The sequence below is a fragment of the Blennius ocellaris genome (assembly GCF_963422515.1).
Source record: "Blennius ocellaris genome assembly, chromosome: 15".
In the NCBI taxonomy this organism is placed as follows: Eukaryota; Metazoa; Chordata; class Actinopteri; order Blenniiformes; family Blenniidae; genus Blennius; species Blennius ocellaris.
Genome location: NC_137664.1, coordinates 22411612 through 22433697, shown reverse-complemented (window position 1 = coordinate 22433697; position 22086 = coordinate 22411612). Strand labels below are relative to the sequence as shown.

General features: G+C 46.7%; 1 protein-coding gene across 3 annotated transcripts in view; it reads left to right on the top strand.

The window, feature by feature from the left end:
• sptan1 (spectrin alpha, non-erythrocytic 1) overlaps positions 1-21438 on the top strand; it is a 43204-nt gene extending 21766 nt beyond the window's left edge. The window contains exons 26-54 of one of the 3 annotated variants that reach the window (XM_080510076.1): positions 891-982; positions 1873-2017; positions 2119-2300; positions 2406-2505; positions 2943-3140; positions 3227-3373; positions 3458-3561; positions 3980-4142; positions 4391-4405; positions 5766-5897; positions 7092-7229; positions 7361-7465; positions 8673-8881; positions 9435-9555; positions 10341-10462; positions 10885-11017; positions 11123-11221; positions 11311-11470; positions 12027-12103; positions 12364-12573; positions 12657-12953; positions 13040-13152; positions 14710-14727; positions 16028-16082; positions 16863-17059; positions 17779-17832; positions 17912-18058; positions 19666-19813; positions 19905-21437. In XM_080510076.1, coding sequence (XP_080366202.1) covers positions 891-982; positions 1873-2017; positions 2119-2300; positions 2406-2505; positions 2943-3140; positions 3227-3373; positions 3458-3561; positions 3980-4142; positions 4391-4405; positions 5766-5897; positions 7092-7229; positions 7361-7465; positions 8673-8881; positions 9435-9555; positions 10341-10462; positions 10885-11017; positions 11123-11221; positions 11311-11470; positions 12027-12103; positions 12364-12573; positions 12657-12953; positions 13040-13152; positions 14710-14727; positions 16028-16082; positions 16863-17059; positions 17779-17832; positions 17912-18058; positions 19666-19813; positions 19905-20030 — 3807 coding nt within the window. In that variant the 3' untranslated portion in view covers positions 20031-21437. Of the gene's footprint in view, positions 1-890; positions 983-1872; positions 2018-2118; positions 2301-2405; positions 2506-2942; positions 3141-3226; positions 3374-3457; positions 3562-3979; positions 4158-4390; positions 4406-5765; positions 5898-7091; positions 7230-7360; positions 7466-8672; positions 8882-9434; positions 9556-10340; positions 10463-10884; positions 11018-11122; positions 11222-11310; positions 11471-12026; positions 12104-12363; positions 12574-12656; positions 12954-13039; positions 13153-14709; positions 14728-16027; positions 16083-16862; positions 17060-17778; positions 17833-17911; positions 18059-19665; positions 19814-19904 lie in introns of all 3 variants that reach the window. The other 2 variants (XM_080510075.1, XM_080510077.1) reach the window with 2 other exon arrangements.
• The last annotated feature ends 648 nt before the right edge of the window (positions 21439-22086 follow it).

Genomic DNA, 22086 nt, shown 5'->3' with positions numbered 1-22086 from the left:
ATCACTGTCCTGCTGTCTCCTGGTCCAGTGTTGGCACTGTCCTCTCTCGTAGCACATTTTATATGTATATATGAGTGTGTATATGTCCTGTTAATGTTGTGTTACTGTGCTGTGAAGTATTTGTCCTCTTACAGAGTTCTTCTTTTCGCTTCTTTTCCTGTTATGCTTCCATTGTTCAGATCAATACCTTTTGATAGCAAAGATAACCTGAGTGAAAACAAAATGCAGTTAAATGTCTTCATATATTAAGGTAAAAAAAACAAACTAACCAAGCAAACTTTGCGTTATGTCGAGACGTACTTGCCCCATTACCCCCATTAAAGGAATGATAATTATTTCATCTCACAGGATCAGATTTATTTGGTTAGTTAATTTTGTTTGAATTGAATCCTGTTATTTTAAAACCACGTCTTGTATTTACTCAGGCTTTCTTTGCTTGGTATTGAAATGAGTTTGAAACATGGGAGTGACGTTGAAACTGTTTCCGCAGCACGACATGTAGCGTGAATGACTGGCAGCACACTACATGAGTTCTGTCTTCAGCATGTTGGCCACATGCTGACTTTGTGTTGTTTCCTTTGTTTGCACACTGTGTGTTTTGTACCGAGCATCCTGCCTGCATTGTCCGCCGTCCATCAGCCTGCCTGTCAGATCCACTCACAAAATAGTCTTATTTCCCATGGTTATGTTTCACACAGTGTTTGATTAAGCTTCTTCTCACTGTTAATTTAGTGATCACACCACACACCTCTTTAATTGATCCCGCTCTGCAGTGCACATGTGAAATTCCAGCTCTCAGCCCAGAGAAAGATTCCACAGATGAACCGTGCTCGCTTTGGGGTCCTGTCTGCTTTTTTTTTACACATTTGAACATGGAGTCTTTCCTGCAGGAGCTGAACAATCGCTGGCGGTCGCTGCAGCAGCTTGCTGAAGACAGGAGCAACATGCTGGGCAGTGCCCACGAAGTGCAGCGCTTCCACAGGTACCGGCTCAAAAGTGGAGAATCTGAACCTCTAGAACACATAACACATGATCCGCCATACTTTTACTTTGTTTTGAAGTGTGACCGTCATCATTTCCTGTCTCTTCCTTAACATCTCTTTCAAAATAGACTGATCAAAGCAACAGAATTCAATTTTTCTTATTGTCAAACTGAGTCAAGGGTGGTTGAACTTCTGTGAAATTGAAAATAAGATGTGGGCATGTAAAGTCAGATTTATCTCAGCAGAATTGCAATGATCGAAATCCAATGCACATCAAACAAAGAACAACATACCACACAGAAGAGAACACGGATGCACCAAGACACATCATCAAAGGTCTCGGCAGTACCTTGAAGAACCAAGCCACACAACACAATCTGCACCTAGGAAGTAACTTTCAAATAAACTAAAGAGAACAAAAGAACCAAGCAGAGGTTCAAGTAGGAAGGAGAAGCTGAAGGAAGCTTCGACTGATCAAAGGTTTCATCTTCATGTCTGGATCAGTTGATTTTGGAGGATAGTAAAAAATTAAACGAGTAAAAAACAACCAATACAAGTCACATGCATTGTGAGCGCTGAAAGTATGTCAGGTGAATAAAGAGGGGAAGCTGCATTAGAGAAGTTGAACTGAATTAAGAGCCAAGCCTTTTCCCCTCATGAACACAAACACATGAAAAACCGGGCCTCTCACTTCAAGTGAACACAGTCAATTAGTGTCCTAATTGATCCATTATTTTTCAGAATTTCTTCTGGGCTAATTATAAATGAACCCTTAACTTAGAAAATAGTTGTAAAAATGGTCAAACCATGACCTGGTTAAATAAGTAAAGCATTGGGAGAGACGCGTTCAGGCCTTTTAATTGATGGAGTTTGTGGTATTGGTCTTCAGGGATGCCGACGAAACAAAGGAGTGGATCGAGGAGAAGAACCAGGCGCTCAACACGGACAACTATGGCCATGACCTGGCCAGCGTCCAGGCTCTGCAGCGCAAACACGAGGGCTTCGAGCGAGATCTGGCCGCTCTGGGAGATAAGGTCCGTCTGGCTGTTGCTCAGATTGAAGAATATCCACATCATCATCATCCTCCTCCCTAGAGTCTAACACCCCCCCCCCCCCCCCCGTCTCTGCAACACAGGTGAACTCTCTCGGGGAGACGGCGGAGCGCCTCATCCAGTCCCACCCCGAGGCCGTGGACGACATCCAGGAGAAATGCACGGAGCTGAACACGGCCTGGAGCAGTCTGGTGGGACGGGCCGACCAGCGCAAGGACAAGCTGGGAAACTCCCACGACCTGCAGCGCTTCCTGTCTGACTTCAGGTGACCTGTCCTGTTGGTTCTGGAGCAGAACGAGTGGGTGTTAGGGCTGTGCAGTTATGTGTACGTGTGGTATTGACTCCTCTGTGATCCTTCCTGTGTACGCAGAGACCTCATGTCCTGGATTAATGGTATCAGAGGACTTGTTTCTTCAGAGGAGCTGGCCAAAGACGTGACGGGAGCTGAGGCACTTTTAGAAAGACACCAGGTGACCCTTGACCTTGTCTCTTTCTGTTCACACATGCAGACCACCAAGATGCCATGCTCACTCCCAGAGGGCCAAATTGTGACAGGAGTACTTCTTGTATGGGTTATATTGAAGAGCTCTCGATACAGTGAGAGCATTTCAACACAGCACTTTGTGTGGTAACTTGTTCTGCAGGACTGAGCGCAGTCTGTCTGCTGCCATCAGACTCATTATTGCTCATATTTAATTGAATTCTTTGCACAAATTGCATTTCAAGAAGCTTTTTTAGTTGGATATTTACCTTTCTATCCACCTCTATATACCGTCGCTCCCCTTAGTGTGCATTTCTTACTTTCATTTACATCTGAAGCTCGTGTCTGGTTGAATTAACTTCCTCTCAGCTGTGTCTTTTCTAGAATGTCTAATACGGGCCTTCCTTCCATCCCCTGTCCCCGTAGGAGCACCGCACAGAGATCGACGCTCGTGCCGGGACCTTCCAGGCCTTTGAGCAATTCGGGCAGCAGCTGCTGGCTCGGGGCCACTATGCCAGTCCTGAGATCCAGCAGAAGCTGGAAGCTCTGGACCGCGAGCGTGCCGACCTGGAGAAGGCCTGGGTGCAGCGGCGCATGATGCTGGATCAGTGCCTGGAGCTGCAGGTGGCTGCTCTTCCTGTGTCGGCATGAGCAGGTATGAAGTGGGGGCAGTTGGTGACCACAGTGTTTCTCCCCCCCCCTCCCCGCAGCTCTTTAACAGGGACTGTGAGCAGGCTGAGAACTGGATGGCAGCTCGGGAAGCTTTCCTCGCCAGCGACGACAAGGGCGACTCCCTGGACAGCGTGGAGGCCCTCATCAAGAAGCACGAAGACTTCGACAAGGCCATCAACGTGCAGGTCACTGCCATGTTTCACTTTGTAACAAGCATTTCATCAGGAATTTAGGGGGGAAAAAAAGTCTAAACAGGTTCTGCTCCACAGGAGGAGAAGATCGCTGCTCTGCAGTCCTTCGCTGAGCAGCTGATCGGAGCCGATCATTACGCCAAACCCGAGATCCTGAACCGCCGCCAGGAGGTCCTCGGCAGGTAGGACACGTCCGCAAAGTGTGGCCATTTGAATGATGAATAAGATTTAAAATGGTCCACTATAGTGCGTTGATGGATGGAGCTGAGGGACTGAAAATTGTAAATGTTCATGCTTTTTCAAATAAAAGATGAATTGATAAAATAACAAAATGATGTGAACATCATGTAAAGCACAGGCCCTGGTCTGCCCTGGTTTGTGGAGTTTAAAAAGCTTAATTGCTCACTGCACCATCTAGTGCAACACGCTGGTACTGCAAGCCGGGGTTTACTCAACAGCGTTTGAGTTTTATTCATAACATGTTTTCAATACGGGGTTTTCAGAGGGGGAAATCTCTCAAGGTATTGTTCTGTTTTTTTTAGTATTTGCTCATTTTCTAGCTAAACTGGTGGTGTGTGTGTGTGTGTGTGTGTGTGAAAGGTGGCGGCGGCTGAAGGCCCAGATGATCGAGAAGCGTTCCAAACTGGGAGAGTCTCAGACGCTGCAGCAGTTCAGCAGAGACGTGGACGAGATCGAGGCGTGGATCAGCGAGAAGCTGCAGACTGCCACTGACGAGTCCTACAAAGATCCCACCAACATCCAGGTACAAGCAGTGTGTGTGCTTGTTTGGAAAGCCGGCCTTTAACAGAGGCATGAACAGAAACCTCGTTTAAATAGAAGTCGTCGTCCAGACGTTACCGAATTGCACGTGTTTGATAAGGAATCCCGTTTCTGATCGCTACTGTTGTTGTTGTCTTGCCCTTTAACTGCAATGAATCCCTCCCTGTGTCCTGTGTGAAGTGAGACTGAATCTTTCTCCTACTCTCGTTCTTCTTTTTTTTTTTTATATAGCTGTCCAAGCTGCTGGTAAGTTTGCGTAGTGTGTCAGCTCACTAACACCCGAGCAATCTCTTCTCCATGTGTCCTCGTCTGTGCTGTGTATGTAGAGCCCACGTAGAAACCAGCCCATCTTCAGTGTGTCCCTCACCATCCACTGTTTAGCTCTACCTTCTTTTTTTTTTTTTTTTTTTTTGTTTCACCTGGGCTTTAATTTAGCTCCAGCTTGTCTCTGAATTCTCAGTCCGTCTCCATGTGAAGGCCCCGGGATGTTTCACTCCTGGGACGTCCCTGGGCTGTTGGGTGTCGCCTCCATTTTTGTGTTTCGTTTTGGTCACTTTTCAGAGGAGACTTTTTTTTTAATATAATTTCTTCAAGCTGCTTCAGATGTTTGCATCCAGAGTGTGACTGAGAGTAGCAGGTCGTTGCACCCGTAAAAGCGGCCATGAAATTGGCGGCAGCCTCAGAAGATACAAACAGGAAGCAGCTTTGCAGAGACTCCTCTTCTGTGTGTTCTCTCACGCGTCACGGACACTGTTCGTCTTCACGTGTTCTGTCCTGTGTGCTTGTTGCTGTTGGCAAGTCACTGTCTCGTTGAAGTCTTTTTCTTTATATTCTCTACATAATTTTATCAGTTTCCATAATTTTATCAGCTACCATAATTTTATCAGTTTCCATAATTTTATCAGCTACCATAATTTTATCAGTTACCATAATTTTACCAGTTACCATAATTTTATCAGTTTCCATAATTTTATCAGTTACCATAATTTTACCAGTTACCATAATTTTATCAGTTTCCATAATTTTATCAGTTACCATAATTTTACCAGTTACCATAATTTTATCAGTTTCCATAATTTTATCAGTTACCATAATTTTATCAGCTACCATAATTTTATCAGTTACCATAATTTTACCAGTTACCATAATTTTACCAGTTACCATAATTTTATCAGTTTCCATAATTTTATCAGCTACCATAATTTTATCAGCTACCATAATTTTATCAGTTTCCATAATTTTATCAGTTACCATAATTTTATCAGCTACCATAATTTTATCAGCTACCATAATTTTATCAGTTACCATAATTTTATCAGCTACCATAATTTTATCAGTTTCCACAATTTTATCAGCTACCACAATTTTATCAGCTACCACAATTTTATCAGCTACCACATAATTTAGAAAAAGAAAAAGAAAAACAAGCTTCATGTCCGCTGCAGGAGAAAATAGATGATTGTTGACATAAGTGTAAGTATGAATACATTGCTGAACAATAAGCACAAAATGACACGTCTCAGTCGACGAATAATTGGGAGAAGTAACACCACGAGCTGTTCCTAACTCCGCGCGTGTGTGTGTGTGTGTGTGTGTGTGTCGTCAGAGTAAGCATCAGAAACATCAGGCCTTCGAGGCGGAGCTGCACGCCAACGCAGACCGGATCCGCGGCGTCATCGACACGGGGAACTCCCTGATCCAGAGGGGAGCGTGTGCAGGCAGCGAGGACGCAGTCAAGGTACCGTCCCCGTCTGTCAGGGCTGGAATCATGACGACGGGAGTAGAGAGGGAGACTTTACACTGGACGGCTGTGGGCCGGGTGCCACGGCCAGCCGTCTCTCGTTTTGAAGGTTGCTGGTTCACGTCCCCATCTGGCCACATGCCAATGGATGGACTGAACGTCTTTGCATGGCGGCTGCCTGCACTGGTGTGTGGAAAAGTGTTGTATTAGTGAAATCCATTTACAATCAAAGCTCTGGTTAAAGTCTTGTGAGGTAGACCTGGATATACTTTTCATCAGTGAAATTCAACTCCTCATAAAACAACGTCATGATTCCTAGTTTTACTTATATCCGCTAAACAATGTTTCAAAGTGGAAGAAGCTTGCTCGAGGTTTAATTGACACTGTCAAAATGCAATAACACTACTGTGTGTTCTCAACATTATTTTGTGACCAATACAGCCACTTGGTTTATCGTCTCCACATTCACTAAAAAGCCGTTTAACCTTCGTTTACTGTTTTGGATCAAATGGATCCACTGTGGCGTTGTTGTTTTTCATTTGCACACAGAACAAGTTAACCAAGAGAAACCCACCCACTCCCACCACAAGGCCGTGGGGGGGTGGAGTATCTTACACTCAAATCGAGTTTGTAATCAAAATTGTAATCTTGACAGTAATATATCTTATTGTTTTAGAGTTTTTCATGACTTTTAAAAAAAAAGTGACCCAACTTCCATACATCCGTTCAATATTTTAATTATTTATACTTGTGATCTGGTGCTACCAACACTGTTCCAAGTTCCTTTAGATCAATGAATGAATGGAGTTTTATTTTGGTTGTTTACATTCAACTATTTGCATATTGCCGTCAAGAACACAATGGTCACAACCAAACAAAGGCTTTGGGCAGTTGGGCAATAACGTGAGTCTAATTTGTCAACAGTGTTTGAAATCAGCAGGTGTATTTTCATGAGTTCGTGTGATAACAGATGTTTTCCACCATCTCTCCACTTGGGAATCGTTGGTCCAGACTGAGCTGCACCGCTGTAAAGACTTTAACTCTGAACAGTTTAAGGGATTGATTGTTTGCTGAAATGACAGCAAAAGTGTGTACAAAAACACAGGTGTTTAAACGAGGTCCAGTTATTGTTAAAAAGGTGTATTGTGCATCTGGAGTTGCAACTTCCTGTGAAACCTGTGCCCTTTGCAGACGCGGCTCAGTGCTCTGGACGAACAGTGGCAGTTCCTCGTCAATAAATCGGCAGAGAAGAGCCAGAAACTCAAAGAGGCCAACAAGCAGCAGAACTTCAACACGGGAATCAAAGACTTTGACTTCTGGCTGTCTGAGGTGTGTGTGCACACGTGCATGTGTGTGTGTGTGTGTGTGTGTGTGATTGTGTGATTGTGTGTGTGTGTGTGTGTGTGTGTGTGTGTGTGTGTGTGTGCAGGCGCTGTAAACACTGTGCTCCCTGTCCTCAGGTGGAAGCTCTTCTTGCTTCAGAGGACTACGGTAAAGACCTGGCCTCGGTCAACAACCTGCTGAAGAAGCACCAGCTGCTGGAGGCTGATATTTCTGCACACGAGGTATGCAGCTGCTTCCATCCAGGTCTGTGCATGTGGGTCAGCGGCCTGCAGGGACGCCCTCCTCTCAGGGCGCCGCTCTTATTTTAGACCCACGTCACCATCACCCAACCCGCGGCTGCCAGAACCACAGTCACAGTCCTTCACTTCAACCGCTTTGATGTATAATCGTATGCAAGATTTTAACACGCAGAAGAAGAAGAAAAATCTAAATAAGAAAGTAAAGCAACATTTAAAAATGTGAGAGTGAACATTTAAAATGATTGGAAAAGGAGCTGAATTGAACTCGTGAGAAAACAGTTAAAGACGAGTGTTTCCAGGCCTGATTGACATGTCGGAGGGTCCAAGTTGATCCACAGGAGGTATTGTACAGAGCTGATGTCCAATAAGGGGAGGTGTTGTTCCCAGTTTGTCCACGGCGCCCTCTAGTGGGAGAATCGGTGGAAACCACAGGAAGTGGTTGTCCCCTAAGCACTTTCTCTTTATTCCACCTCACAGCACTGAGACGAAAACAGCCAATTGCAGCAAGATGTTAACAGAAGCTATTTAATTAATATGAAATATAGGAGTGTCATTTCACTCGGTTTGTTAGATCTGAGGGATGTTGGATTAGATATTAAAAGCTGTGATGTGGAGCAAATGAGTCAAAGAGCTTTAAAGTGTCAATTTTACTGTTAAATTGTTCATTTATGCACTCAATTCATTCTGCCCTCCACTTCTGTAACTTGGATTTATAACAGTTGAACATGAAATCCACTGTTAATGTATATTGTAAAGCTTAATCAAATAAATATATTTGATTAATCATATTAATCTTATTGATTCCCAAGATGACTTTCATTACATTAATTGAATATTATGTAGTTGTGAAATTTTGACCCAATAATTCTTAGTTTTTTTAAGAAAGGAATGAACTATTTTCATCATTTAGAAAAGCACTATTGTATCAGAATTCTTATGAAAATAGTTTCATCATTAAAGATAAACCGTTGCAATGTGAAAGTGAAACATTAAGTTTATGATGTGAAGAATTGTCGACTAAATGAAGAGAGACGGTGACTTTTTCTTTAATAACCAGACTGACTCAGCAGCCATCAGAAGGATTTTCATTACATATGACACAGTCCAGGTGTTCTAGTCAGAGGAGGACGGGTGGCGACTGAGACAGAGGGTCATGATGTGGCTGAGCGTGTCTCTGGTCTCCCTGCAGGACCGTCTGAAGGACCTGAACGGGCAGGCCGACAGCCTGATGGCCAGCAACGCCTTCGACACGTCTCAGGTGAAGGACAAGCGCGACGCCGTGAACGGACGTTTCGCCAAGATCAAAAACATGGCTGGCGGCCGGCGTGCCAAACTCAACGAGTCCCACCGCCTGCATCAGTTCTTCAGGGACCTGGATGACGAGGAGTCTTGGATCAAGTAAGACGACCTGTTCGGTAGCGCTCACTGGGGTGCCAGCACTGACGACGTCGCATTTTCGAAGGACGTTGTTGTGAAACTTTGCACACTTGTCAGGCCCGCCAAACCGTTTGATAATCTGGGGGAGTTGCACATGTGACTTGTGAAATTTGCTCAACGGCGCCACCTGCCAAATTATGGAAAAGGCGTCCTCAGAATCTCGTGTCGCCGAGAGCTACGGAAAATCGGCACACACACGTAACGGGCCAAGACAAACGCTTGCGGCAAAACCCAAACCTCAACAGGAAGTCGGATATTCTGAGGAATGTGGTGGATTTTGGAGAATGTTTGCGTTTAGATCATTTAGTTTAGTCCTTGTGTCCTGCATGTGGTGGGAGTCGTGGTCCTTCGTGGAGGACTTGTTTCGCCGTCACCCTTCTGTCTCCGTGTTGTTGGCATTGAGCCAGTCCAGTGTTTTCCTCCTCCCTGGTCTGGCAGGTCACTTCTTACTGTGAATGAACTGATCTGGAGAAACTCTTCAACAACGCCCTTTTCACACTTTTCCCCTGCACAGGGAGAAGAAGTTACTTGTAAGTTCGGAGGACTACGGACGTGATTTGACGGGAGTTCAGAATCTGAGGAAGAAGCACAAGAGGCTGGAGGCGGAGCTGGGAGCCCACGAACCGGCCATTCAGGTAGACGCCGCCTCACACCTCTGAAACTGAGCCACACTGGGAGACGGGGCGAACGCACGTACACTCTACAGCTTTTAAAATGTAGAAACCACTTGTGAAGAACAGTTGCACATCTGAGGCTTCTAAACCATAACAAAGCAACTTTATTTCTTCTTACATGCCTTGAACCCTGCACAGACAACTTGGCTTTTTATGGGTTGACAAGCTTCATGCCGCTGATACATGGGTGGTGCGTTCAGGTGCATCACGTAACTCCGACGTTTCTTTTTTTTTTTTTTTCCTTTTTAAATTTGTTGGTGCGTTCAATAGTCCAGAAATCACGGTAGATACACAGTAATCCAACAAAAATACTAAAGAGTGAGGTTAATGGTTGAAATTGTTAAACTAAAATATATTAAGTCAAAATAGAATAAGCAATGGCATCCATTGTTTTTTATTCTTTGTGTCTTTTGAGTTTAGAACTATCACTGCTGTCCAGCACTTTGTTCCAGTTTGTTTTGGGGGTTTTGTTCTGATAGAACTGAAGTTGAGTTAAAGATTTAGAAAGTGACAGAAATTGAAATTGTGCACAAAAATATGTAAAAGAGAAAAAAAAATGCAGAATTAGCCAACATTGTGGAAGTCCTTCTCAGAGCTTTATTCCAGTTATACACACACACCATGAGACTCTTCTCAGGAAGTTCAGATCAGACTGTTACTCCCAGGTTTGGAGAGAGACTGAGAGAGAGGAACTCAGAGTTTTCCCACGTGTCCCAGTTGCTGGATGTGTGTTCTTGTGTTCCCAGTCGGTGCTGGACACGGGGAAGAAGCTGTCTGACGACAACACCATCGGGCAGGAGGAGATCCAGCAGAGGCTCGCTCAGTTTGTGGACCACTGGAAGGAGCTGAAGGACTTGTCTGGAGCGAGGTGGGTCTGCGCCCTGCAGCTCCACAGCGACGAAGCTCAAGTTGAGCCTCAGAAGATCGCAGGGCTTTTTCCTGCGTTTGTTAAAACACAACACAATTATTGTTGTAGTGATGCAACGCAATCCTCCTCACATTAAAAAAAGTATGAAACCAGAGATTAAAACTATGAAATAGAGCTTGTAAACTTGAATTTATATCACTTGGTAAAATGATGAGTCGGCGAAAACAAATGCTGATTCCACCTCGATTATTGGCGGCAGCAAACAACCCAATGCTGATAAGATTGAGTCTGCTGTAGATGTTGGTTTGTCGAGTCACACACACACACACACACACACACACACACACACACACACACACACACACACACACACACACACACGTACACAGAGTGGTGTGTGACGGTGTGTGTTGGACCGCCAGGGGCCAGAGGCTGGAGGAATCGCTGGAGTACCAGCAGTTTGTAGCGAATGTGGAGGAAGAAGAAGCGTGGATCAATGAGAAGTTGAACCTGGTGGGCAGCGAGGACTACGGAGACACCCTGGCCGCTGTGCAGGTGCCGTCTTTCCCCGCAACCCTCGCATTCGTGTACCTCATTGCTGGGAATTCCCAGTGTGACTGCTGGGAATTCCCAGTGTGACTGCTGAATTGTGTGTTCCAGGGGCTGCTGAAGAAGCACGAGGCGTTTGAGACGGACTTCACGGTGCACAGGGACCGGGTGAACGACGTGTGCACCAACGGCGACGAGCTGATCAGGAAGGTACGGGGGTTTGTTCCCGGCAGGGAAGCGCCGAGGTCGTCCCTGTCCCCCAAGCACTGCTGAGTCTCTTGCGCCTGTCTCCACAACAGAACAACCACCACGTGGACAACATCAACGCCAAGATGTCGGCTCTGCAAGGCAAGGTGTCGGAGCTGGAGAGGGCGGCGGCCCAGAGGAAGGCCAAGCTGGACGAAAACTCCGCTTTCCTGCAGTTCAACTGGAAGGCCGACGTGGTGGAGTCCTGGATCGGTACGGAGACGTCCTCCTGGATATGAATGAGCTGATTGATAAAACGACAACAAAAACAAGCAGCAACAGAGTCATTGAGACGAGCCGGCAGCTTTACATCCTGCGGTTCTGTGTGAAAATGGGTGTTTGGTCAAATGACCAACTCTCTCTAGTGGCTCGGCATGCAAATTGCAGCATTTTCCCATAATGTTTATCTAAAGCAGGGGTGGAGGAACCCGCAGCCCTGCACGCTTTCAATGTGTCCTCACATCAACACAGCAATCATTGGCTCGTTGTCAAGCCTTCTGCTGGGAGACATTGAAAACATGCAGGGCTGCCGCCCTCCCGGACCAGGATTCCCTAACCCCTGATTGAAAGTCACATTTTCAAAGTTCTGTCAGTCAGCAGAGTTTCACATATTGAGCAACTTCAGTCATTTTAACCATCATATTCTAATGATTGCAATCACTCACAATCTGCATTGCTGATCAAAGCAGTAGAAACACAAATATTTTCGTTATTTTCCCGCTGACTGAGCAGAGCCGTGACACTAACGCGTGTTCGTTGAACTGTTCAGGAGAGAAGGAGAACAGCCTGAAGACTGACGACTACGGCAGAGACCTGTCCTCCGTGCAGACCCTGCTCACCAAGCAGGTACGAGTTCCTCCGCACGCTTCATCCCCTCACTTCTCTCGACGCGCTTCTTCTGCCTCCCGTCTATTTCTATTGACACTCCGTACTGCTCTGTGAGAGGAGCGTCGCCTCAGTTTCATTGTACGTCATGTCATGATCAGATCCATCCATCTTCGTTCCAGCAGCTCGGGGTGCTGGATCTGATCCCAGCTCAGTGGGCGAGGCCAGGGTGCTTCCTGGACAGTGGTAATAATAGCCGTTCCGTTGTTTTGTGTGTGCAGGAGACCTTCGACGCCGGGCTGCAGGCCTTCCAGCAGGAAGGCATCACCAACATCACGGCCCTGAAGGACCAGCTGCTGGCGGCCAAACACGTCCAGTCCAAAGCCATCGAAGCTCGCCACGCCGCTCTGATGAAGCGCTGGAACCAGCTGCTCTCCAACTCCGCCGCCCGCAAGAAGAAGCTGCTGGAGGCACAGGAGCACTTCAGGAAGGTCCGAGGACCACGGCCTTCATCTCACCCACCCCCGGGAGGTGTCTTTCCTCCCGTTTCACGCCCACTCTGCTCTGCTCTCAGGTGGAGGACTTGTTCCTCACGTTCGCCAAGAAGGCGTCGGCCTTCAACAGCTGGTTCGAGAACGCCGAGGAGGACCTGACGGACCCGGTGAGGTGCAACTCCCTGGAGGAGATCAAGGCGCTGCGCGAGGCCCACGAGGCCTTCCGCTCCTCGCTGAGCTCGGCGCAGGCCGACTTCAACCAGCTGGCGGAGCTGGACCAGCAGATCAAGAGCTACCAGGTGGTGTCCAACCCCTACACCTGGTTCACCATGGAGGCCCTGGAGGAGACCTGGAGGAACCTGCAGAAGATCATCAAGGTGGGTTCACTCCTCCAGCCTGCACACGCCTCACTCTGCCCTCCAGCCGCCAGGCTCAGTGTGTGTGTGTGTGTGTGTGTGTGTAGGAGCGAGAGCTGGAGCTGCAGAAGGAGCAGAGGAGGCAGGAGGAGAACGACAAGCTGCGGCAGGAGTTTGCGCAGCACGCCAACGCATTCCACCAGTGGCTGCAGGAGACGAGGTGGAGTTTGTTTCGCCTCACAATTTTTAAGTCTGATGAAAGAAACCCACTTTGAAAGACGTGAATTTGTTGTACGCGTAAAAGAAGAAAACCCGTTTAAAGTGTCGCAGCCTGTAGAAAGACTGACGTTTGAAAGGAAAAGCCTCTCGGGATGGAGAAAGATTTTTAGGATTCCGATTCCATTTTGTTTGAGTGTTTAACCCTTGGATGCACAATCTACCAGTACCTACACTCTTCCACAAGGGGGGTCGAAAATGACCTCAATTCAAATCAATGCGTTTTTGCCATACTGGGTTGTTGTTCTTCAAAATCTTTAAAACGAGGAGTTGTAATATTTTTCAGATTCTAGGTATTCCTCATAAAACATGTTAGACTGCTGACATCAGATGTGTAAGTGGGACAGTATTGACAGTCATCAGATGTATAAGATGACATCAGATGTGTAAGTGAGACACTCAGAGTTGTTAAGAATTAAGTTTCATAGAAGATTCCATAGGAACTGCTTGGGGTCATTTCTGACCCCACTTGTGGAAGAGTGGGGTCGTGATACAAAAACTGCAATTTCTTAAAATCAATGAAAAAAAAAAATGCAAATGGCCTCATGTCACAAACATGTTTTTTGAGGAATACCTGGACTATGAATATATGACAACTTTTCATTTTAAAGATGTTGACAACTAACAACCCCTGAGGTCATTTTTGACCCCACGTGTGCATCTCAGGGTTAAATTATTCGGAGCGAATCCAAAATGCAAAAATTCATTCAGAGTTACCGTTGCTGTATATGCAAGTTGTTCTGCGTTGTCGCTCGTATTTCCTCCCTTTTGATGAAATGTCCACTTTGCTAGTATCGCGAGCGTTTGTGCTGCTTGGGCGCCGTGCTTCCTGCTGGCTGCGCCGGTGACTCACGTCGTTCATGCCCACTGGAATCGATAAGGGAATCGTTTTACTCAAATTGGCAAATGATTTTCAGCAAGAATCGGTTATCATTCCCCGTCTGTACTCTCAGTCGCACCAGGAGAGCTGCACCCACTGTTCATGTTGAAGTGCTGCTGTTTCCAGTTATAAATCTCTCTCTCTCTCCCTCTCTCTCTCTCTCCCTCTCTCCCTCTCTCTCTATCTCTCTCTCTCTCTTTCTCCCTCCCTCCCTCCCACTCTCTCTCCCCCTCTCCTTCTCTCCCCTCTCTCTCTCTCCCCCACTCTCTCTCTCTCTCTCCCGCTCTCATTCTCTCTCTCTCTCCCCCTCTAATTCTCTCTCTCTCTCCCACTCTCTCCCACTCTCTCTCCCCCTCCTTCTCTCTCTCTCTCTCTCTCCCTCTCTCTCTCTCTCTCTCTCTCTCTCTCTCCCTCTCCTTCTCTCTCTCTCTCCCTCTCCTTCTCTCTCTCTCTCTCTCCCTTTCCTTCTCTCTCTCATTCTCTCTCTCTCCCACTCTCTCTCTCCCTCTCCTTCTCTCTCTCCCCCTCTCCTTCTCTCTCTCTCTCTCTCTCTCTCTCTCTCTCTCTCTCCCTCCATGTGGCTGCTTCCTCGCTGGTCTTCGCCATCATTGTGCTCATCAGGACGTACCTTCTGGACGGGTTAATATCACTTTAATCTTTGTGTGTGTGTGTGTGTGTGTGTGTGTGTGTGTGTGTGTGTGTGTGTGTGTGTGTGTGTGTGTGTGTGTGTGTGTGTGTGTGTGTGTGTGTGTGTGTGTGTGTGTGTGTGTGTGTGTGTGTGTGTGTGTGTGTGTGTGTGTGCGCTGCTCTTCTGTGACTGTGTGACATTGATGTTTTGTATTTTCTGGAACTTTCCCTCAGTGTCTCAGTCTGATATTGTGACCTGTGCTCCTCCTCCTCCTCCTCCTCCTCCTCCTCTCTCTGCATAGCATAGCCTATCGCCGGGTTATCTGTGTGTATCAGTACCAGGTTGCTGATGATCTTTCTGGAAGGTCAACCTCTCTCCAGCCTTGCTCTGGTTTCTTTCTCTTGTTGCTCACTTGGACTAACGCCTCTGGACATCTGAGCTCTGCTGCCTCAGGATGAAGCTGCAACTTACTGCTTCCTGTGTGTGTGTGTGTGTGTGTGTCCGTCTTCATCACCACATGTCTCGGGGAGGAATTCATGACTTCCTTCTTGCAAAGTCTGATCTCATGAGCAAATACATTGCATTTATTTCAGTCTGCTGGTGAAGTGATTCAAATGAATCCTTTGAATTGACCCAGAAATCAGATCAATTCAAACCCAAAAACAACAATTCAACCCTTTTGAAATAAGATGGATGTGAATTGAGGATGCGAAGGCGTTTGGTTCCAGCAGCGCCGCAGTGTGAGGGTCCTGCCCACCGCAGGGATGTGCACACACACCTCAGAGTGGAGCACAGTAGTACGAGTGGAGCTTCCTGCATGTGTGCAGTGAGGGTACACTCCTGTCCACTTCCTCTAACGTCCCACTGCAGCTTTCAGCCTGGAGACGCTCCTCTCACACTCACTGCTTAACCCTGCGCTGCCACGGCCTGTCTGCCAGAATAACAGTGTGTGTAGGAGTGTGTGTAGGAGTGTGTGCAGGAGTGTGTGTGCAGGAGTGTGTGTGCAGGAGTGTGTGTGCGGGAGTGTGTGTGCGGGAGTGTGTGTGCAGGATTGTGTGTGTGCAGGAGTGTGTGTGTGCAGGAGTGTGTGTGTGCAGGAGTGTGTGTGTGCAGGAGAGTGTGTGTGCAGGAGAGTGTGTGTGCAGGAGAGTGTGTGTGCAGGAGAGTGTGTGTGCAGGAGAGTGTGTGTGCAGGAGAGTGTGTGTGCAGGAGAGTGTGTGTGCAGGTGTGTGTGCAGGTGTGTGTGCAGGAGTGTGTGTGTGGTGATCATCAGCTGGGACGTGTGTAACGGGGTGTTTCTGTGGGTGTCAGGTCGTGTATGGTGGAGGAGTCTGGAACCCTGGAGTCACAGCTGGAGGCCACCAAGGTACCACACCTCACGACTCACTTCCTGGGGGGACATCGACACGACATACGACACACGACACACGACACATGACACATGACACGACACACTACACACAACACACTACACACGACACTACACACTATACATTACACACTACAAACACACGACACACCACACACACTACACATGACACACTACACACTACACACTACACACGACACACGACACACTACACACGACACACTACACACGACACACTACACACGACACACTACACACGACACACTACACACTACACATGACACACTACACACTACACACTACACATAACACACTACACACACTGCACACTACACACATGACACACACTACACATGACACACTGCACACTACACACTACACATGACACACTGCACACTACACACCACACACCACACTACACACACGACACTACACATGACACGACACGCACTACACACCACACTACACACTACACACACTCCCGACGGGACAGGGAGAAATCCCTCCCCCAGGTGGATCCATCTGTCTTTAGCAGCGTGTAAACGTTTCCCCTCGCTCCGTCAGCTCGCTGGATTTTACCTCCCTGCTGACGCACTTTTGTTCAGAAGCTTCCGAAACTCTTCATATCTGAATGAAAGCTAGAGGTTCAGCCTGTACACACACCAGTGACGTCTCACACGCAGAACGGAAGAAGAAAAAACCTTCACACACTGACAATCTAATCCCAATGTCAGCACCCCCGTATTGATTGAACCTTGTTGGTTGCACGGCGTGCAGCGGAAGCACCAGGAGATCCGGGCCATGCGCAGCCAGCTGAAGAAGATCGAGGACCTGGGCGCCGCCATGGAGGAGGCGCTGATCCTGGACAACAAGTACACGGAGCACAGCACGGTGGGCCTGGCGCAGCAGTGGGACCAGCTGGACCAGCTGGGCATGAGGATGCAGCACAACCTGGAGCAGCAGATCCAGGCCAGGTACTGAACCACCGGCCACATCGAGGCCCGCAGTGAGGTCAGGGGTCAGAGGTCAGGCTGCAGCCACAAAGGCAGGTTCACGTTTCAAACAGAGGTATTGTTCAGTTTTACCTTCAAAAGCCGTGTTTTTGAAGGTAAAAGAGCCACAATTACACTGAACATTAAACATTTTATTCCATTTTTAGATGTTTTAATAACTATTTTTGAGCTATTTTACTTATTTGAGCTGTTTTTAGTTCTCATTAGTATAGCTTGTTTTAATTGAAGCAATTTAACCTTTTTAACTTGATTAATATTTTTAACCATCAGACTTCCTGTTCACTTTACGATTGTTCCACCTTTTCAATACTTTTTAGCTCATTTATTGTTTTAAGCATTTCGATGGTTTTTGCTCCTTTATGCTCAAATGTTTTAAGGAGATTTTATTAATTTTAATTGTTTTCCTTTATCATAACCATCAGGCATCATACCTTTTATTTTATTTTCCAATTGTTTAAAAACAAATGTTTTTAGCTGTTTTCATGGATTGTAGTTTTCTTTGAATTGTTTGAACAGTTTTAGTTGCTTTATCACCAAACTTTATATCAATGACCTGCTTTGTGTATTCTCTGGAGTCACATGCAGTAATAGAACAGACTTGAACGTGTTTTGTTTCAAAGTTTAAAAGACGACGGTTGTGGTCTGCTCTCTCTTCACGTTCTCTCTCGTCCTCGCTGCAGAAACACCACCGGAGTGACGGAGGAGGCCCTGAAGGAGTTCAGCATGATGTTCAAGTGAGTGCTGGAGGCGGCAGCGAGCCGAGCTGCGGTCATTGTGCGCCTGGTCTTCACCTGCGCCCCCTGCTGTTCACAGGCACTTCGACAAGGAGAAGTCCGGTCGGCTCAACCACCAGGAGTTCAAGTCCTGTCTGCGCTCGCTGGGCTACGACCTGCCCATGGTGGAGGAGGGGGAGCCTGACCCCGAGTTCGAGGCTATACTGGACACCGTGGACCCCAACAGGTCTGTCTCATGTCCTGGTCCTGGTCCTGGTCCTGGACCAGCAGGCAGCGGTTCACTTTAAAACATCCTTTTTCGTTTCCAAACGATGTTTTCCCTCCTCGTTGGCTCAATTCTCTATTTAACCTGAGATCTGATCGCAGTTATTCGATACTGTATTTTATGCAGTATAAGTTTTCTCATGTTTTTCTTGGCTTCAGTGCTGATGGTCGTTGCAGATAAGCTCTGAGACTGACGACATGTCACGTCGTGAAGTAAACGATTCTGTTGTGGCGGAAAACATTCCATTTGATTTTGACTTCATTGCCTCAGAACATCAACCTGACGACTCTGAAGATGATTATTCATGAGGAGACGGTTCCCATGAGGAGAAGGAACCACCTGGTACATCAGAGACCAGTGATGTATCAAGGGATGATGGTGAACTAACATTCACAAGTGCTGCTGAGGCAGCTCCCGTCTCTGAAGACAATAAAATATGTGTTTGCTCTCAAGCAGGAGCCAAATTAAGAAGAGATTTAAAAATAGGTGTATTACAAATACAATGTATTATGTTGGAAAACATCCACGTCCAGTGCCTTCCTGGATCCCGGCCATCAAGTGACAGAATGTGATGTGATCAGTTGTTCAACCTTCTGAAGGTGGACATTGACGACAATGTTTCAGAAGAGAAACTCCACCGTCACGACATCTGAGGACGGTGGTTGTTCAGAGAACTACTTATTGCAGGAAGCTCACATTTAGTCATTTAGTAATTAGGCTCTTCTGGTCCCAAACAAATGGAATTTATTTTTAATGTTAACAGAAACCTATTGTCCACATATGAGGACATATTTTGCAAAAATTACTTCCTGTAAAAAAAAAAAAAAACTACATTTAGTTATACTTATTAGGTCCAACTTATGCAAAAAAAATCCACACCAGGCAAAAGCTGAGGTCTTCATCGGAGCCGAGATATCAGCGGTGCCGCCATGGAAGCTTCATACCTGGTCTGATAACAATCAAACAATGTTTGTCGTCGAGGGGAGTTGGTAAAAACACCCATCACTGCATTTTACACCACAATGTTTCCTTAAAATTGGCTTTAATTGGTTGCTTTTGTTAAACACTGCGACATTTCCATCTTAAAAATAGCCGAGTCAGCATTTGATTAATTTGCGTCACAAATGTACTACGTTTTAAGCGTTTCCTTTAAAAGTGGAAGCGGCGGGAGAAAAAAAGTGGCGGAGGTTTACAAGGGTGAAATCGACCACTATTATCCTCCCAAACTAAAATCCATTCCCTGTACTGTATTCAAGGTTTTATATTTAACTGCTCCCAGTCCTCGGCGCTCCTTCAGTTCCTCCGTCGTCACGGCAAGCGAACTAAAACACAAGATATTTCACGGAAAATCCTCACTTAAATATCTGTTGGCAGCACAAGACATCCTCTGCCTCTGGTCGGGCAGGACTCTTATCTTTCTGTCTTAAGAATAGGAAATGTGACCATTGAAAACCACACAGTTCTGTAAATAAATCGGGGAGAAAAATAAACTACAACGTTAATGGTAGAGGTTTGAGAGCAGGTCTGGACTAAAACCCTGAAACGTGTGTGTGTGTGTGTGTGTGCAGGGATGGTAACGTGTCGCTGCAGGAGTACATGGCGTTCATGATCAGCCGTGAGACGGAGAACGTGAAGTCCAGCGAGGAGATCGAGAGCGCCTTCCGAGCTCTGAGCACCGAGAACAAACCCTACGTGACTAAAGAGGAGCTGTACCAGGTGAGGCTTGCTGCACACGTGTGTGTGTGTGTGTGTGTGCGTGTACATATGTATGTGTGTGTGTGTGCTGACGTGTCCCCCATCCTTCCAGAACCTGACCAAGGAGCAGGCCGACTACTGCCTGTCGCACATGAAGCCGTACCTGGACAGTAAAGGCCGCGAGCTGCCGTCGGCCTTCGACTTCGTGGAGTTCACGCGCTCGCTCTTCGTCAACTGATCCGTCGCCCGCCAGTCACCAGTCGGGAAGCGTCCCCCCCCCCCACCACAAACACACACGGCTCAAACTGCATGATGATTGTGGCACTAAAGGAAAATTCACTAACAACAACTGTCTGTTCTATTTATCGGCTCGGCCGTAACTGTGTGCTTCATGATAGCATAGTGGATCTGTCTGCTTTTAAACGTCAGTGTTTTTAGCTGTTTTAGCTTGTGCTTTCAATTAATCCCAGAATAATAGTGAACACGTTGTAATAACACCTTAACAACTGCAGTGTGCTTTAATAAACGCGACTGATTAGAACTGGAGACGGCGACTGTGAGTCTTGTTTGATTTATTCCCACGCTGGTTTAAAAACAATCGTTCATCACCAACATAAAAATCAAACTACTGTCGTTTATTCAATGAGGTTCAGCTTGTTGTGGAGATAAAACATTCAAAGTTAAGTCACATTAATGCTACCATAGATCGATTTGAGACCATTCAGACTACAGGCTGGCATTTATCCACTCAATTGTTTACTTTGAATAAAATACAAGCTGTGAAGCCTCTAATCTTAATCTTTAAGTTTCATATGAGACCCAAGTCTTTTTTTTTTTTTTCTTGGTCATGTCACCTTATTTTCCTGTACTGATTTAACATATATTTCCTCAATATACTAAAGGCCGATCCACATTTAAATTTTTCATTCATGCAAGCCAATGATTGTATTCTACTGACTCATGCAGCCTGTTACTTTAGTTGGAAATGTAGTTCATCTACGGACACTTCTGGACAAAAACTGAGTTATTACCTCCTCTGATTGAAAGTTCAGTAAACAAATCTTGTGTCCGCGCTCGCAGGTTGGAAACACGGTGCAGCAGCTTCATATATTCTAATACATGTGAGCTGAATCGAATCCACCGGATTATTATTGAATGAAGAGCAGCAGATTTAAGTAACTTTCAATACAGGTTTTATTGTTCACCACATTCATAAACTGAGTCAGACACAAAGCTGAGAAAATGAGTGTCTCGTCCAGTCACTCCCCCCTCTCCTCTGATTGGCTGTGGAACAAAATCCCCGCCTCTGATTGGCTGTGGCATGCAGAGAGCATGACTGCTAGGCGATTTAGCCAATTTGGTTGTTTTGATGTGAGACGCAATAACTTCTTCATTTTGTGTTTTCAGTTTTGATATAAATATAAAGTCTTTAACTTTCAAATCCAAGTCGAGTCTCAAGTCTTTCATTATTTTTCATCATAACGGCGAATAAAGTTTACTCTCGTCCAGGTCACATGACTCAAGTCCCCCATCTTGTTGCTCTCTGGTCACACTGCCACCTGGTGGTTGAGGTGCTCTCTGGTCACTCTGGTCACTCTGGTCACTCTGCCACCTGGTGGTTGAGGTGCTCTCTGGTCACTCTGGTCACTCTGGTCACTCTGCCACCTGGTGGTTGAGGTGCTCTCTGGTCACTCTAGTCACTCTGCCACCTGGAGGTTGAGGTGCTCTCTGGTCACTCTGGTCACTCTGCCACCTGGAGGTTGAGGTGCTCTCTGGTCACTCTGGTCACTCTGCCACCTGGAGGTTGAGGTGCTCTCTGGTCACTCTGGTCACTCTGCCACCTGGAGGTTGAGGTGCTCTCTGGTCACTCTGCCACCTGGAGGTTGAGGTGCTCTCTGGTCACTCTGCCACCTGGAGGTTGAGGTGCTCTCTGGTCACTCTGCCACCTGGAGGTTGAGGTGCTCTCTGGTCACTCTGCCACCTGGAGGTTGAGGTGCTCTCTGGTCACTCTGGTCACTCTGCCACCTGGAGGTTGAGGTGCTCTCTGGTCACTCTGGTCACTCTGCCACCTGGTGGTTGAGGTGCTCTCTGGTCACTCTAGTCACTCTGCCACCTGGAGGTTGAGGTGCTCTCTGGTCACTCTGGTCACTCTGCCACCTGGAGGTTGAGGTGCTCTCTGGTCACTCTGGTCACTCTGCCACCTGGAGGTTGAGGTGCTCTCTGGTCACTCTGGTCACTCTGCCACCTGGAGGTTGAGGTGCTCTCTGGTCACTCTGCCACCCGGTGGTTGAGGT